At 46.6% G+C, this 16,384-nt stretch overlaps 1 protein-coding gene across 1 annotated transcript in view; it reads left to right on the top strand.

The window, feature by feature from the left end:
* LOC145714925 (steryl-sulfatase-like) overlaps nt 1–16,384 on the top strand; it is a 152,210-nt gene that overhangs the window by 61,427 nt on the left and 74,399 nt on the right. The window contains exons 3-5 of the mRNA XM_081794454.1: nt 12,033–12,173; nt 14,869–14,990; nt 15,078–15,200. Coding sequence (XP_081650580.1) covers nt 12,037–12,173; nt 14,869–14,990; nt 15,078–15,200 — 382 coding nt within the window. The 5' untranslated portion in view covers nt 12,033–12,036. The remainder of the gene's footprint in view (nt 1–12,032; nt 12,174–14,868; nt 14,991–15,077; nt 15,201–16,384) is intronic.

The raw sequence follows: 16,384 nt of genomic DNA, 5'->3' as shown, positions 1-16,384 counted from the left end.
TAGGACGTGAAGAAGCTTTTCACTCTCTTTCCAACCCCCCGGCTTTCCCTTCTCCTTCAGACCCTCTGCATGCTCCATTTTCTGTCCTTTCACATTTGCTAACCGTTCTCTGCCATTGCCTGTGATGGAGGTCCAGTCCTTCGTGCTGAACGTTAGAAATTACAACTGGTAGGGTTCTCGGGTGTTTTGGCCAGGGGATCCGAGAATATGCAGATATCCCCAAACCCGTGTTGACCCAGCCTCTGTTTCCTCCTGTGAGGTCCCTGAAAAAGACCTCTGTACGGCGGTGACCTCCTTAGGCAGAAGTACACTTTATTATTTGCTCCAGCACTGAACTCCAGTGAATTGTAGCAAGTTAGACTGGGATGTGCCCAGACCTCCTGTCCTGCGTAAGGCAGACGGACAGCATGGCTTCCTCCCATGTGGGAAGGGGGCATGTGACTTTCTGGAGACTCCTTTATGAGGCCACTGGTCCCGTCCCCTCCCCAAAGCCCTGCCTCCGGATAACATCACCTGGTAGGGGGGTTAGGATTTCAACATCTGAATCTCTTCAAGGCGGTGGGGGAGACGCAAACAATGACACCGTGACAGCTTCTATTTCTTAGAAAAATCCTTCTGTGATTCACCATTGTCAATAAACAGCTCCCCAAAATCTGGCCGCCCTACCTTCTACCATACCTCATTTTAATGACACTTCCATCCACTGCTCTCTGGTACCAAGAACTCTCCAGCTATGGTGACCCCCGTTGACCAGACAGGACATTGTGAGATGTTCACATGCCCCAGAGTTTTGAGGACCACTCTGGTTCGTAAAATTCAGTAAAGTTTTACATAAGTGAACACGTGAGCTGAGCCATGGTCACGCGTGGGTAACGACAGAGCATTTAGGTGTGGAGGTCAAGGAGAGGTATGCCAGGGCCGAGCAGGACAGCGATTTCTTCCTCCCACACAGTCGTCTGTTGGCAAGCACCTTAACGTCACTGCCTGATGCCAACTAAAACGGCAACCAGAGCATCCCATTTGCAAACTCACCCATACGTGTCCCAGGTGGAGATGCGCTAGCCTACAGGCGGTGTGCACTGTCCTAACAAACAATGTTACCAGGGATTCCAGTGGCTTCATTGTTGTGGGCGTCTCTTCATCACAGAGCTTTGAAGGCCCTGAAGAACCCTTGTGTGTTCTGTTGGTTGTTTGCATTCGTGAATGAGCTAGACTCTCTTGATAGCGCATCTCCATCCCAACACCACTTTGTCCTTTGTGACAAAAACACAATTCGCCGCAAAGATAATCACTCATCTAGGGGCGCCTGGGTGGCTCAGTCGGTTGAGCGTCCTACTTCGGCTGGGGTCATGATCTTGTGGTTCACGGGTTCCAGCCCTGCATCGGGCTCTGTGCTGATAGCTCAGAGCCTGGAGCCTGCTTTGGATTCTGTGTCCCCCTCTCTGTCTGCCTGTCCCCTGCTTTCTCTCTCTCTCTCCTCTCTCTCTCTCTCTTTCAAAACTAAACGTTAAAAAAAATTTTAATAAAAATAAATTAAATAAAAAATAAATTTAAAAAGATTACCTCTTATTGTAAAGGCAGTTCACTCATTACAAAATATACATTTCACAAAATGATACTATATCAAAGCTCCATGGCATTAAATATTTTCTGGGGACTATGATAGCATAAGTAAATATATGCTTATGATAATTATGAATTATTACGTGCAGGGGGAGAAACTGACAATTCTCTTTCGTCTTAAGCGCAAGCCATTAGACGTGAATATCTACCTATAAGAGATTCAACCATCTAGACTGAAAATAATGAATCATGAGCAATAAAATTTTCCCTTATAAAATTTGGGATAACAGTGAAATTTTAACTTTTATAAGACACTGATGTTTGTAGACATTTCAGCATACTAATATAAGGTGATACATATGTGCATGTGTATAATCTCTGAGACAGATATGTTTTCTCATACTTTTGGTCATTCTGTGTATATATGTGTGTTTAGGGTGTGTATACATATCATATATGTGTGTGTATATGTATTAGGAGTATATAGTAAAGTGTATTTTGCTTTTCAGTTACTTAAGAACTGAACGAGAGGAGTGCCTGGGTGGCCAAGTTGGTTAAGCATCGACTTCGGCTCAGGTCATGATCTCACGGTTCGTGAGTTTGAGCCCCACGTCGGGCTCTGTGCTGACAGCTCAGAGCCTGGAGCCTGCTTCTGCTTCTGTGTCTCCCTCTCTCTCTGCCCTTCCCCTGCTCACACTCTGTCTCTCTCTCTCTCAAAAATAAAACATTAAAAAAAAGAACTGAATGAGATATTATATAATGAATACAAGTGTTCATTTGGGTTTTACTTAAATGAAATGCCTTATATTCAGGGGCACAGACAGCAACATACGTGTTGTTAGCGTGCGCATGATATAGTTATTTCAAAATATGTAGATGTTCACAAATTTTAACCCTGCAAATGACTGTGAAAAGAAATTCCCTAACCGTGATCAGGAGTCCAGGAGTGAAATTAATGGTGGTTAAGTATTTTCCATATTTTGTGTTTTAAAATCACATAATTACCGTTGGCAGATGAGTGGATAAATGGAACGTGGTCGGTCCCCACAATGGAGTATTATTCAGAAGCAGGAAGGAAATCCCGACACGTCCTACGACATGGATGGGCCTCAAGGACATTGTGCTGAGTGACATAAGCCAGACACAGAAGGACAGATACTGTCCCGTTGTTCTCAGATGCAGTACTTGGACCAGTGAAACTCATGGAGACACAGACTAGCAGGGTGGGGTCCAGGGGCGGGGAGAGGGGAAACGGGGAGTCAGAGTTTAGGGGACGTTTCAGTTTTGAAGCACAAAGAGAGTTACAGAGATAGATAGGGGCGACGGTTGCCCAGCGGTTGTGAATGTACTCAATGCCACTGAGCTGTATGCTTAAAAGTGGCTAAGAGGGTACGTTTTATGTGGCGTTTTACCACAATGAAAAATTAACTAATTAGGGGCACCTGCGTGGCTCAGTCAGTGAAGCATCTGACTGTTGATTTTGGCTCAGGTTATCATCTCACGGTTCATGGGATCGAGCCCCACATTGAGCTCCGTGCCAAGCATGGAGCTTAAGATTCTCTCTCTCTCTCCCTCTACCCCTTGCCCCTGCCCTCTGTCTGTCTGAAAATAAATTAATTAATTAAATGAAAATAAAAATTGCATAATTAGTGATGAAATATCAAACAGCCCAGCCATATATGAAGTAAAATAGAATTCTCCAGCCGCGCCTTGCCCCAGCACCTTTCCTAGGAGGTACGTGTTGTCCGGGCCCCTCTCATCACTTTTCCCTATGAATGGATTTGGGGTACAGCAAACCTGGGCTGTCACCCGCATCCCACGAGTCACTTGCTGCATGACGTCACGTGCCAGGCTCACCCCCGTCATCTGTAAAAGGGGAGTCATCACAGAGCCAACCACACTGGTTCTTGGTAGTGGAGGGTGGTCTCTGTACCATGGGAACCTCAAGGCTAATGAGCTGATACAAACTGAAGGGGATGAGTTGTTATTATCGCTGTGGCCATTTGTGGGTGTCTCCACCACCCTGATTCTGAAGCCTTGTGCTCTTGGCGTCGCTTTCCCACTGGGGCTGAGCGTGTACGTTTTGGTTGCTCTGAACTCCAGGGGAGGGGCTCCCTTCAGCTGGCTTGTCTGGTTGGGTCTCGAGGAGACAACAGGACCATTCCCACCTTTGCCTGAGAGATTTCCCACGTCCCGGGCTGGACTGGGACGGGTCTAGTCTCGTAAAAGACTCAGTCTGTTCGGTGCCATAGATCAGCGAGGACACCTGCATCTTGGCGTGTGTCAGTGTCAAGGTGAACACTCACCTTTGCCAAGGTACCTAACACAGGTTGAGGCAGCCAGACGTTTCCCCACACAGTCAGCGAAACGCTTGTCAGGAACTCAAACATGACAGGGGGTCGAATTCTCCTCTCACTCTGCTTTTCACAGTTCTCCTGGAACATGTTGCTTTGTGTCAGTGCTTTCAGAGTCTGCCCCTCTCCTGTCACATGGAAGGAAAATACACAGGCAGCTCCAGGCAGACTTAGGGAAAAGCCATCAGGTTTGGGGAACATAAACATCACGGGAGCTTAGACGAGGTACGAGCCCTTGTGTTGTACGGCCGGAGGACAGAGGTGTGCGGAGATCGGGCGACCTGGTGGTTGGTGGGTAAGGAGCGTCAGCACCAATTTGCAGGGTGTTGTGCCCAGATTCCTTGCGTGCTGACCTACTCTTCGTGTCCCGGAGCATAAGCTGTACGAGCTCCCGGAGCAGGAGGCACCAGGATCTTGCAGGTTTCTGAACTCAGCGCTTCGTCAACTCTTCCCAGATTTCAAATGTAAAGGAAGAGGCTCACCAAGGCTTTATTTTTAAAATACCTTTATTCATGTTATTAAATCAATGTAACTCATTTAATTGTGCCATGTATAGGTAAGCATATTGACAAATGCGAAGACCAAAAGACCATGTACCGCGGCATAGTCAGTAAAGACAGCGATGTGGTAAATAAGTGAAACGTGACCATTAACTTTATTTTGTTTTCTTTTTTAAAGACTTTTTTCTACGTTTATTTATTTTTGAGAGAGACAGAGAGAAAGAGAGAGAGCCCAGCAGGGCAGGGGCAGAGAGAGAGGAAGACACAGAATCCAAAGCAGGCTCCGGGCTCCAAGCTGTCAGCACAGAGCCCAACGCGGGGCTTGAACTCACTAACTGTGAGATCATGACTTGAGCTGAAGTCGGCCGCTTAACTGACTGAGCCACCCAGCCGCCCCTGAATATTTATTTTAGAAAAATTTCAAGCAGTTTATTATTTCTTGTTCAAGCATAGTTTGCATGCAATATTACATTAGAAAAATTACAATTTATATTTAAATCTATAGAAATGCCTGTTTTCTTTAACACATATTCAGATAGGGTTTTTTCTGTCTTGATGTCAGATGACTATTATGATTTTAAAACAGGACATCTATTTAGATAACACTTTGTCCACGGGATATATTGGTTAAGAAATTTTTATTATACATAGTTTGAATGGAATAAAACTCCATTTGTTCTAAAAAAAAAATATGGTTTCTAAGTGTAGGGTTTTCTCTATTTTCAATATGCCTTTTTCTCCGTTGAGCAGATAGATCAGGAACATTTTTGTTGCCATGGTAAAGCTTCTGTTATGTAAGTGCATTGTTAATTTTTCTTTAATGAACAAATGTAATGTAATTACACCTCCAGTCACGAAGGTGTTCTTAGTTCTCTCTCTCCTCCATAATGATTCTGTTTTAGGAATAGATACTTCCCAAGAAAGTTTTTTGTTTTTTTGCCAAATTAAGATTGTTCAGAAAAATAATTTAATTTTTTAAGGAGGGAAATTATGCAGTTTTTCAGAAATTAATGTACCTTGTTCATAGTTAGCAGCAGAGCACTTTCTTTTATTTTTAAACTACTTGTATCAACCACGTTTTAATAGTTTGAAACGTCTTCATAAACACCTTTTTCTAATTCATGTTTGTGGGGAACAAATAAGTTGTGGTTACTTCAGACAGTAATGATTTAGATGCAGTGAGATTCTAAATGGCTACAAGCAGACTTAAATTTCCTAACAATTTTAATTGGGCTCGATGATAGGTCTCACCCGAGTCCTAACTATATCTACTGCAGGCACATTTTGGAGGTATAATTAATGACATAATGTCACGTTGAGCTAACCAAACCCACTCTGTGAGTCAGGAATTCATTCTCTATAGATATTAATAATTATTAAAGGGCATTCATCCTATTGGGTTTAATTCCAATAAAAAAAAAAAAAAAAGTCTACACCTGAATTAATAAGCACCTCAGCAAAATTTTGCACAGAAAGTTGGAACAAATTTTTCCCAAGGAGGATTCATATGTACAATGGATCCTGACTGTGGTCAGATCCTGGTTTGCAGCCGATTCATAATCTTAAGCCCTGGATGTTTTTTGTCTTCATTCTTCTCTGCAAAGCCCATTGCTGCAGTATCTTTCCCGAGAGCAAGCTTGAAGTCTCATTGGCCTCTCTCTCTCTCTCTGTCTCTCTCTGTCTCTCTCTGTCTCTCTCTCTCTCTCTCTCTCTCTGTCTCTCTCTGTCTCTCTCTGTCTCTCTCTGTCTCTCTCTCTCTCTCTCTCTCTCTCTCTCTCTCTGACATGCCATCTCCTGTTAATTACATAGTGGTAGTAATAGTATCCCCAATCAGTCCTGTTCTCTCCCACCTGCCCCCACCTCATTTGGGTACAAACATCTCTATGGAGTCATGGCCACTGTGCTTTACATTTCCTCCAGCCTCTGCCAGGTCCAGGCACCACAAAGCAACAGGTTGATGGGAGAATGCAAATCAGACACACCCATCACCCCCTGATTTAGTTCGTCACCGTCTGTCCGCCGTGTCCTCTGTGGGCTAACAGTGCCGTCCATTTCTGATCCCTGCTGTTCCTGCAGACTTTTCCCCAGCTCACAGTGTGAGTTTTGCACAGAAAAACAAAGAACAGAAAAATGGCACGTGGCTATGGGAACGCTGTGCATTCAGCCATGTGCGCAACAAACACCATAAAAAGAACACGGAAAGAAACTGATCCCCTGAGCGGTTCTCTGAATACTTTCTTTATGTATTTTCCTTCTGTACATTTAGAATAAAAGTAAAAACACAGCAAACCAAAATTCTAAAAAAAGTGAGTTTTGATTTTTGTGTACGATGAAGTCAGGGTAGGCCAAAGAACTTCTCTCAGCAGCTGGATTTTTTTGGTGAAATGTTACTTAAGACTCACAAGGGGCCTGGATTTTGCTTCATTTCATCTCTCTGTCAACCGTGTTCCTCTGGGCTACCAGAAGTACATTTTTCATTCCTGGTATTTTCAACTTTCAGTCGTAAAACAAAAATTCATTTTTCACATGGTTGGTGAGCTGGGCAATGTATCTTTAAATTACTTACATAAATTCTGACCAGTCATTACTAATGAAGTGTGTTCTGAAAATAAGTTAAGCGTGGCCTGTGAGCCCCCGCCACAGAGAGCCTTTCTCAGGCCGTCGTTAGCACAACCGAACCTTCACGTCTAAAGCTATTGTACCCTGTGTGAGTTTTCTGCTTCCATGCAGCTGATGACGGCATGGTTAGTTATCTCCAGAGGTGCGGTGGGTAGGGAATCTGGCCCAGCTTAGCTGGTCCCTGGGTGGCCACCGACGTACCGGCCAGGAACGGTGTGTCATCCGAAGGATCAGTGCCCGAGCTCGCTCAGGTGGTTGTGGGCAGATGCTGTTTCTTGCAGCCTGTTGGCACGAGGGCCTCAGGTCCTTGCTGCCCATTGGCTGGAGGCCGCCATCACTCCTTCGTCCTGGAGGGGCATCTGTCCAGTTGTGCAATCTCACTTCCTTCAAGTCCAGCAGGAGGAGGAGTCTGCTAGCCACACAGAGGTCATGGGGTTTTGCAACCTCATCACAGACGTCACGTGCCTTTGTTTTCCACATTCTGTTCGTTACAAGCAAGTCTGGAGGTCCGGCCCCACCCAAGGGGACGGGATTATCCAAGATGGGAATCAGTAGCAGGAGGGCGTCACTGGGGTCACCTCTTTGTTTCAAACCCTGTCACTATCCTTACAATCATCTACGCAAAGCTGTAATAACAGTGCTGTGATGACTGCCCCCAACGACTACTGGCCGCTACTGACGAGTCCCTTATGGATTCACAGCACTCAGCATATAATTTTATCTTCTTGAGGGCACGTACAAGGTAGTGTTATGTTCATCTCCATTTAACACAAAGTGCTGACAAAGAGGCTGAATTCGCAGCCCAGGTTTGGCCGCCACCCGGCAGGGGGCCAGGATCGAAACCTCACCTCACCTGCAGAAGCCACCTGCAGAAGGCCACCCTTGAGGGTGCTGTGCTTGTGGCCGGCCAGAGCCCTACAGGGTGATTCTGAGGCTCCTTCCCCTGTGAAACCAGCCCAACCCGAGGCCGTCATGATGTCTTTTACCAGTTTTCACCCCATAGGTGTGTTGAATTGGAACGGATTTGGTTGAATTGTCAGTGAATTGCTTTTAGTTGTAAAAGTATGGATGCATGAAAGTCTTCCTAAACAACCAGTGGTGTTTGTCTCATGCTTTATCATTTTGGAGACCTTTTATTTCTCTTTCTTTTTCGTCTCCTCAGGGGAAAGCAAGGCAATGTTCTCCCCAGCCCCAGCTTCATTGGGGCATGATTGACAAAATTGTATATATCTGAAGTGGAAGGGTGATGATTTCATATACGTATGTGTTGTGAAACAATGATCACGATTAAGTTAATTAACACACTGCCCACCTCACATATTCACCATTTTCTGGTGTGTGGTGACAACGTTTACAATCTACCATCTACGCCCGTTGCAAGCAAGGACACTGTTATTAACTGTGCTCACCATGCAGTCCGTTAGGTCCCCACAGCGTGTTCGTCGTGTAATAGAAAGCATGTAGCCTTGCACCAACATCGCGCCATGTGTGTGCCCCTAGTCAGCATTCTCTTCTGCCTCTGAGAGTTAAGATTCCACCTATGAGTGAGCTCAGTCCGTGTTTGTCTTTCTGTGTCTGGTGTGATATCTCCTGGTGCATCCCTGTGGTAGCAGATGGAACTGTTTTCCTCTTTTTTATGACTGAGTAATAGTCCATTGACTCTGTGTGTGTGTGTGTGTGTGTGTGTGTGAGAGAGAGAGAGACTGAGCAATAGTCCATTGACTGTGTGTGTGTTTGTGTGTATGTGACTAATAGTCCATTGACTCTGTGCGTGTGTGTATGTGTGTGACTGAGTAATAGCCCATTGACTCTGTGTGTGTGTGTGTGTGTGTGTGTGACTAACAGTCCATTGACTGTGTGTGTGTGTGTGTGTGACTAATAGTCCATTGACTGTGTGTGTGTGTGTGTGTGTGTGTGTGTGTGTGTTTGTGCGTGTGACTGAGTAATGGTCCATTGACTCTGTGTGTGTGTATGTGTGTATGTGACTGAGTAATAGTCTACTGACTGTGTGTGTGTGACTGAGTAATACTCCATTGACTGTGTGTGTGTGTGTGTGTGTGTGTGTGTGACTAATAGTCCATTGACTGTGTGTGTACGTGTGAGTAATAGTCCGTTGACTCTGTGTGTGTGTATATGTGTGTGTGACTAATAGCCCGTTGTGTGTGTGTGTGTGTGACTAATAGCCCATTGACTGTGTGTGTGTGTGACTAATAGTCCATTGACTGTGCACGTGTGTGTATGTGTGCACGTGCATGCATGCCACATCTTCTCTGTCCCTCTGTTGACAGATGTTTGGGTAGGTCCCGTGTCTTGGCCATTGTGAATAACGTGATGAACTCAGGAACGCATGTACCTCTGAGATCCCGATTGCAGGGCAGCCCTTTATTTCCACCACGTCGGCTGAGTCCCCGTCGCGGACGCAGGATGTCAGGGAACAGTGGATGAGACTGAGGCACGGGCAGCTCATGTTTCACACCCAAGACCTCGTTGCTGGTGGCCTGAGCGGGGACAAGACCCCTGACCCACAGTCCTTCACTCATCCCCCCCTACTTCCTAACAAGCAGGCAGTAAAAGCCACCAAAGAGAGAATTGAGGGCAGCGTAAGGGGTGGGAGAGTGGCTGCTGTATGAGCCATGGCTCCCTGCTTGCTTGTCTCTAGAGGAAGAGGGTAGTGGAGAACAGAGTTGGCTTTTATGAGAAGGGAAGGTGCTTGAGAGGGAGAGAGACGTAAGACGGGAGAGCAGAAGTGCGTCAGGAGGGAGAGGAAGGAGGTGTTCCTCCAGGTCAGTGGTGGGGGCCAGTCGTGGCCACGGAGCATTATCTGTAAGCACTGCTGATACACAGGTAGGTGCAGAGGAGAAATCTGTGGTCACTCAGATGGGCGGCGGCTTCCGAATCCTTCTGTAGACACCGAGCTGCTTAGCTAGGAGAGCACACATCGTGCGTGCAGATGATTTGACAGATGCTGGGAGGGGTGCCAGGTGGGCATACGTCGGCCCCTCTCCGCTGGGGCCTCTGTTGCTGCTGGAAGAGAGGGGGCGAGGCAGCGAGGCTGGGGTGCAGTTGAGCATCGTCCAGTGACCCATGAGCCCCACAGCAAGGGTGCCAGTGACGTCAGGGCTGGGAAACCCTGTTCACAATAATCAATCGTCGTTTATTTACCCAATAAATAATTAATCCTGATGAAATACAGTTAAAATAATAATGATAACGAGCACGTGCTCCTGTGTTCTTCATGTAGGTGAGCTCACGAAGGCGTAGGCAGAGGGCTTACAGTGCACACGTGCACACACAAAAGTGCAGTTCCAGATAAGAAGTTGTGTGTATTTAGTGTCCAGGTTAAGGGAAGCACGAAAACAAACCAGTAGTTAGAAGCACACAAGCACGGTGTTGTGGTTCTCTTGCCTTCTCTGGTGGGAAGGCGCCACGTTGCTTTGTTGTGGGGACGGGAGGTTAGGGGGCATGCTCGTTTATCCGTCACTGGTGTTAGTTTTGCATTTCCAAGGGGTTGCATCCACTTAGGGACCCCTGACGTGCGAGCCCAGGGCATTTCGTAGGCACTACTAATGGGTGTCTTCGGTAATCTTGAGAAGCTTCACTGTGTGTCGGTGCTCATAGCGACAGACGGATGCTCCTTTTCACATCCTTCTACTACCCATCGAACCTTCCACCCACGTACCATGCAGTGTAGTCTCCTTCTTAACCTGTGTTTCGGTGGAGTTTGGAGTGGGGCATTTTTAATTCAACAGAAAAAACGTCGGTGCTATGTGTCGCGCGGTTTTCTTGGATGCTCGCTCACCCAGCCGCTGCCCTCCTAGTGCCCACAGCACAGCGAGGAAAGAGGACGTCCAGTTTCATAGCCACCCAAGTTGTTGTGCGGTGTTGCTGAGTCACAAATGCTGTGTAACGTCGGGGAGTACGTTCAGAGAGGAGAGGTTAAAAAGGACATGAATGTTGACCATGGTCAGGGACTGGGGTGTATCTCCTGCACACCTCCCTGCCGCCCACCAGGCCTGTCGAACAACATGCCCAGGACAGCACCTGCCAGTGCTCTGGCTCTCACTTGATGGGACACAGGGTCAGGGCTGCAAAAGCAGTAGATGATGGGAACCAGAGGAGCGACGGAGGCAGACAACAAAATGAACTGGGAAGCCCCGTCCTCCGGTAGAGGAGAGAATCTGATTCCCAGGGCCAGGCTTCTGGTTCCAGATGGGAGGTTGAACGGACACAGGGACCCTGGTCTAGGAGGCGGGGAGACAGTGATGGGAGACGGCGAAGTGTGACCTATTACCCAGCATCTCGAGCTGCCCCAGGCTATAAACCTTGTGCTCCTTGAGTTTTGAAACGTTGACCCAACCTTCCCTTTAAAAACAAACAAAAAAGAAGCGAATTTTAGAAAGGAGAGGACGTTGACAGTTGGGTCTTAGTGAAGTACTCGTCTGTCCACAGCTCACACAGAGAACTTTTAGCTAATTACAGAGCTCACATGCCAAAAAAAGATGGCGGGTGGTTGTGTTTTCCTTCTTCCAAGCAGAGCCTATGTGTTGGGGAAGAGTAGTAGAATAGAGGTGACAGGTCATGGGGTGCCTGGGTGCCTCATTTGGTTGAGCATCCGACTCTTGGTTTCCATTGAGGTCACGATCCCTCAGTTTGTAGGTTCGAGCCCCATGTCGGGCTCTGAGCTGATCCTGCAGACCCTGCTTGGGATTCTCTCTCTGCCCCTCTCCGCATCACGCTCTCTCTGTCTCGCACAAAACAAATAAACTTAAATAAAAAAAGAAAAAGAAATGAGAGGTCATTACTATCCTCGGAGACAGAAATGTTTGTTTTGGAAGCAAACACCCTGGAAAGAGGACAAAGTGCTTTGCTCACCGGAGTCTGTGTTCTTGCAGCACAAATGGTCTGGGGCGACAGGTTGGGAGAAGGTCCCAGAAAAGGAGGTGGTCCATTGCACGCTGGCGTCCCTCACTTCTGTCTTTGTCGTTGCCCTTTGCAGGAGGATGAGGATTTGCCTGGTCCTGCTGTCATTCCTGAGTGTGGCCCAGAGCCATGCAGCCACAAGGCCCAACCTGGTCCTCCTGCTGGCTGACGACCTTGGCATCGGAGATCTTGGGTGCTATGGAAACAAGACCCTCAGGTGCGATGACGTGCTTGTCGTGCGAAAGCCTGGCCCTGCTCGTAGGCAGTGGTCCCCAGTGATGTGAACAGTCACAGAGCATGCAGACCACCCCTTCAGGGCACACTCGTTCGTGTGTGACTTCTCGTGAGTGCAGGCAGATACTGGCGTCGGGAAGGCGGGCGGGACTTGATGTGTTCAAACACGGGTAGTGAGTTGCATCAACCCAGAGAGACCACTAGAAAGATACTCCTAATGACTGTCTGACCCAGTGATACTGTCCTGCTTCCACACGTCCTCCGTCTCTTCTTCCCATTGGCTCACCTCTTCATTTTATTTTCTCTGTCTGGTACCTGGCTTTGTGCCAGTGGGTGGCCCCCCTGCCCCCATCCCTCCTTGTTTTGCCTCCACAGTTACCACCCTGGCCGGGACAGGTGGCCCAGAGGCATGTGTCAGGTTGGATGACTCCAGAACCTTCCAAGGATCAGGGGTCATGGTGATGCTAGAAGGACACTGGGGACCAGAATCAGGGACAGATGAGGGCATTTCGTTTCTCAGCCCCCTGCGTAACACTAGGTTCACGTAAGATGTATTCTAAGGGCCCTTTGGTTTAAAAAAGGAAGTTGGTCCTTGAGTAATAGAATATTGGCATCAAGACGGCATTCTCTCTTTATAACGATGAGGAAACAATCACATAAACTGGTCCTGAGCTTCCTCTTACTTAGTAATGATCAGTTCAAACCGAATCACACAAGGTGGGGAAAGAGATCGTGTGCTTTTATAGAATCTTCTCATGAGATCTATCAATAGTGACTCTGTGAAGCTTGGGGATGGACGCACTGGTAAGTGCCACGGGACACTGATTTACTTTCTTGCCATCACTCTGCCTCGTCATCGTCTCTTCTACATGACAACGCAGCAGGAAGGGGTGTTTCGTTGTGATGTGTCACATCAAACAGAAGTTGGCTATACGTTTTTCTTTTCAGGAGAAACCATTGTGCAAGGCTTAACCAGACGTGTCTCAGTTCCACACTGAACCTTTGCATCAGATGCCGCTTGTTCTGTTCTGTTTTGTTTTTAATGTTTAGGTATTTTTGAGACAGAGAAACCCAAGCAGGCTGTGCACTGTCAGCACAGAGCCCGATGTGGGGCTTGAACCAAGAAACAATAAGTTGATGACCTGACCCAAAATCAGGAGTGGGATGCTTAACTGACTGAGTTAAGTGACTGAGACACCCAGGTGCCCCTCTGTCATTCAGATTTTTTTTTACTTATTTATTTTTTAATAATTTTGTTTAAGTTTATTTATTTTTGAGATTGAAGAGAGAATCCCAAGCAGGGTCTGCGCTGTCTGCCCAGAGTGCAACACAGAGCTCAGACTCACAAACCGTGAGATCATGACCTGAGCCAAAACCAACAGTCGGAAGCTTAGCTGACTGAGCCACCCAGGCATCCCGATGCTGCTTGTTGTTTTAAACTGTGAGCTTACCTGTGATATTTGTTAGAGTTTTAAACACATGGGCAAGGATGAGATTTCAATTGACCACGTAAGTTTTCCACCCACCGTTCGCCTCATTTTGTAAAAAATGGCGTAGATCTTACTTTTTGACACTTGCCGTACATCTCTTTTTAGTAATTTACTTTTTCTTATTCATGTCTGTTCATTTTAAAAAATTTATTATTTTTAATATTCTGTGTATTCCTCAGTATACATATGGCTCAGTTGGTGAAGCATCTGACTCTTGATTTCGGCTCAGGTCGTGATCTCACAGTTCATAAGATCAGGCCCCACATCAGGCCCTGTGCACTGACCACATAGAGCCTGCCTGGGATTCTCTCTCTCTCCCTCTCTTTCTGCCCCTCCCCCCTCAAAATAAATAAACATTAAAACAATATACGTATTCCTGAAGTTCACTGAGAGAACAGACAACCGTTCCTGTTCAGCTGTCTTAATTTAAAAAAATTACAATCAAGTTTTAAGGTTTTGTTTCTACCAAATCTCAAAAGGAAGAAAAAAAGTGTCAGTCTAGGGATGGGGAGGTTTAAGTCAGATACACAGGTTCAGTCCTTCTAAATCTTCTAAATCTCTGACTGAAGGCAGAAAAGCACAGGGAAGAAGTTGACTGTCAAATGCACACACGAAATTCGTGGGCGGGGGAGCACGTTGATGATAGCACTGCGAGGAGACGACTGTACCCTTGACGCTGTGCACCACCCAGGGCTACTCTGTGTGGGCACCGGGCTGTGGGCCATGATGAGCAAGATGTGTGTTACCCCCACGGTGCAGGCACGGAGCGCAGTGAGCCGAGCTGTCCGTTTATGGTGAGCAAGCTGCTGTGATAGGATCTGTGTCCCACACACACATCAAGACCCCCCAGGGACAAGCTTGGTCATAGGAAGCTCAGGAGAATCCCGTCTGTGCCAGGACCTGCAGGACAGAAAGTGGGCTGGCAGAGAGGGTGCGGCCTCATTCCCAGCGGACGATGAGGGGTGAGAGCTCAGCGTGGTCCCAGAACAGAATGCCTAGCATGTGCACAACAACTGTGATGGGATCGGCCGGTCTGTTCCCAGAGCAGAAGCACTGGGATGGTTTGTCCTGCATCATGCATCCTCCTAGGTGTTTCTCTGGATGACGGAGAGGTGACGCACTGTGAAAAGCCACAGTGGAGCTGCATGTGTCAAGGTCATCGTGAATGACACGAGTCTTCTGTTCTAGGACTCCCAATATTGACCGGTTGGCTGAAGGGGGCGTGAAGCTCACGCAGCACCTGGCGGCATCACCCCTGTGCACCCCGAGTAGGGCAGCCTTCATGACAGGCCGCTACCCCATCCGATCAGGTAACCTGCGGGCTCCGTGGCCATGGCTGCTGGCCTCCTAAGGGCATCCCCAGACTCCTGTTTCAGTGCTCATCTCTCCTGCTTCAGGAATGGCATCTGAGTTCCTCGTGGGTGTGTATCTCTTCTCGGCCTCATCTGGAGGACTTCCCACCAGCGAGATTACATTTGCCAAGCTTCTCAAGGGTCAAGGCTATTCAACAGCTCTCATAGGTATGGGCAGCTGTGGAGTGGGAATCGAGGGCCTGGGACAGGACATGGTGACTGCCTTCTTACGGATGACATCACGCATACAGTTTGCACAACTTCAGATAGGGAACAAATGATCTCCATTTCCATTAAAATGCAATACACCTATCTGAGCTATTTGAATGTAAGGATACGGTCAGTGTGTGTATGTGGATGGATGGATGGATGGATGGATGGATGGATGGATAGATAGATAGATAGATAGATAATGATAGATGGATGGACTGATGAATGTATGGATAAATGGAAAGGTGGATGACATAGGTGACAGAGGTAAGGATAGATAGATCAACAGATGAAGTAGATGATGAATGGGTGGATGAATGGATGAATTGTGGATGAAAGGATGAATGATGGAGGGATGAATGAGTGATGGATATAGGAATGGATGATGGATGATAGATATATGGATAATGGGTAGATGATGGATGGATGGATGATGGATGGATGGATGATGGATGGATAGATGGGTAGATAATGGATGGATAATGGGTGGATGGATAGATGATGAATGGATGGATATTGGGTTGACGGATGGATGCATGATGGATGGATGGTGGAGGGATGGATGGGTGCATAGAAGATGGTTAGATGGATGGATGTTGAATGGATGGGTAATTGGTGGATGGACGGATGAATGATGGATGAATGGATGATGAGTAGATGGATGATGGTTAAAGATGGATGATAAATTAATGAATGGATGGGTGGATAGATAGGTGATGGATGGACAGATGAGATGCAGAGATGGAACAGGTGATAGATTGATAAATAATTATAAATAGCCATACAGCATACGAAACTATGTATACACACTATGCTGTTGAGTATTTTAATTTTATATATTAGTGCTAAAATTATGTTAGACTTTGTCTCACTTGACATTGATTTTATTCAGTTGATAGGAGTGATACATTCGTCCTTTTTTAGTTAATATGCTTAAGTCTATGTGGGTCATCAGATGAATCCTAAAATATTTCATAGAAGCAAAATGACCATTGTCTTTCCTCCTACCTCTTGTCATTAAACCATCATGTTTTTCTTTTGTGAGACACTCAACCAATTTAGTGGTATAATTAACATTTTATAAGAAATGTTCATAGATGTTTAAAATAATTGCTGAGTTATGAGTGTGATTTGCTCATGCT

Source organism: Panthera onca, chromosome Y (assembly GCF_046562875.1).
Source record: "Panthera onca isolate mPanOnc1 chromosome Y, mPanOnc1 haplotype 2, whole genome shotgun sequence".
Lineage (NCBI taxonomy): Eukaryota > Metazoa > Chordata > Mammalia > Carnivora > Felidae > Panthera > Panthera onca.
The sequence above is the reverse complement of the archived record's forward strand: the minus strand, read 5'-3'. Positions and strand labels throughout refer to the sequence as shown.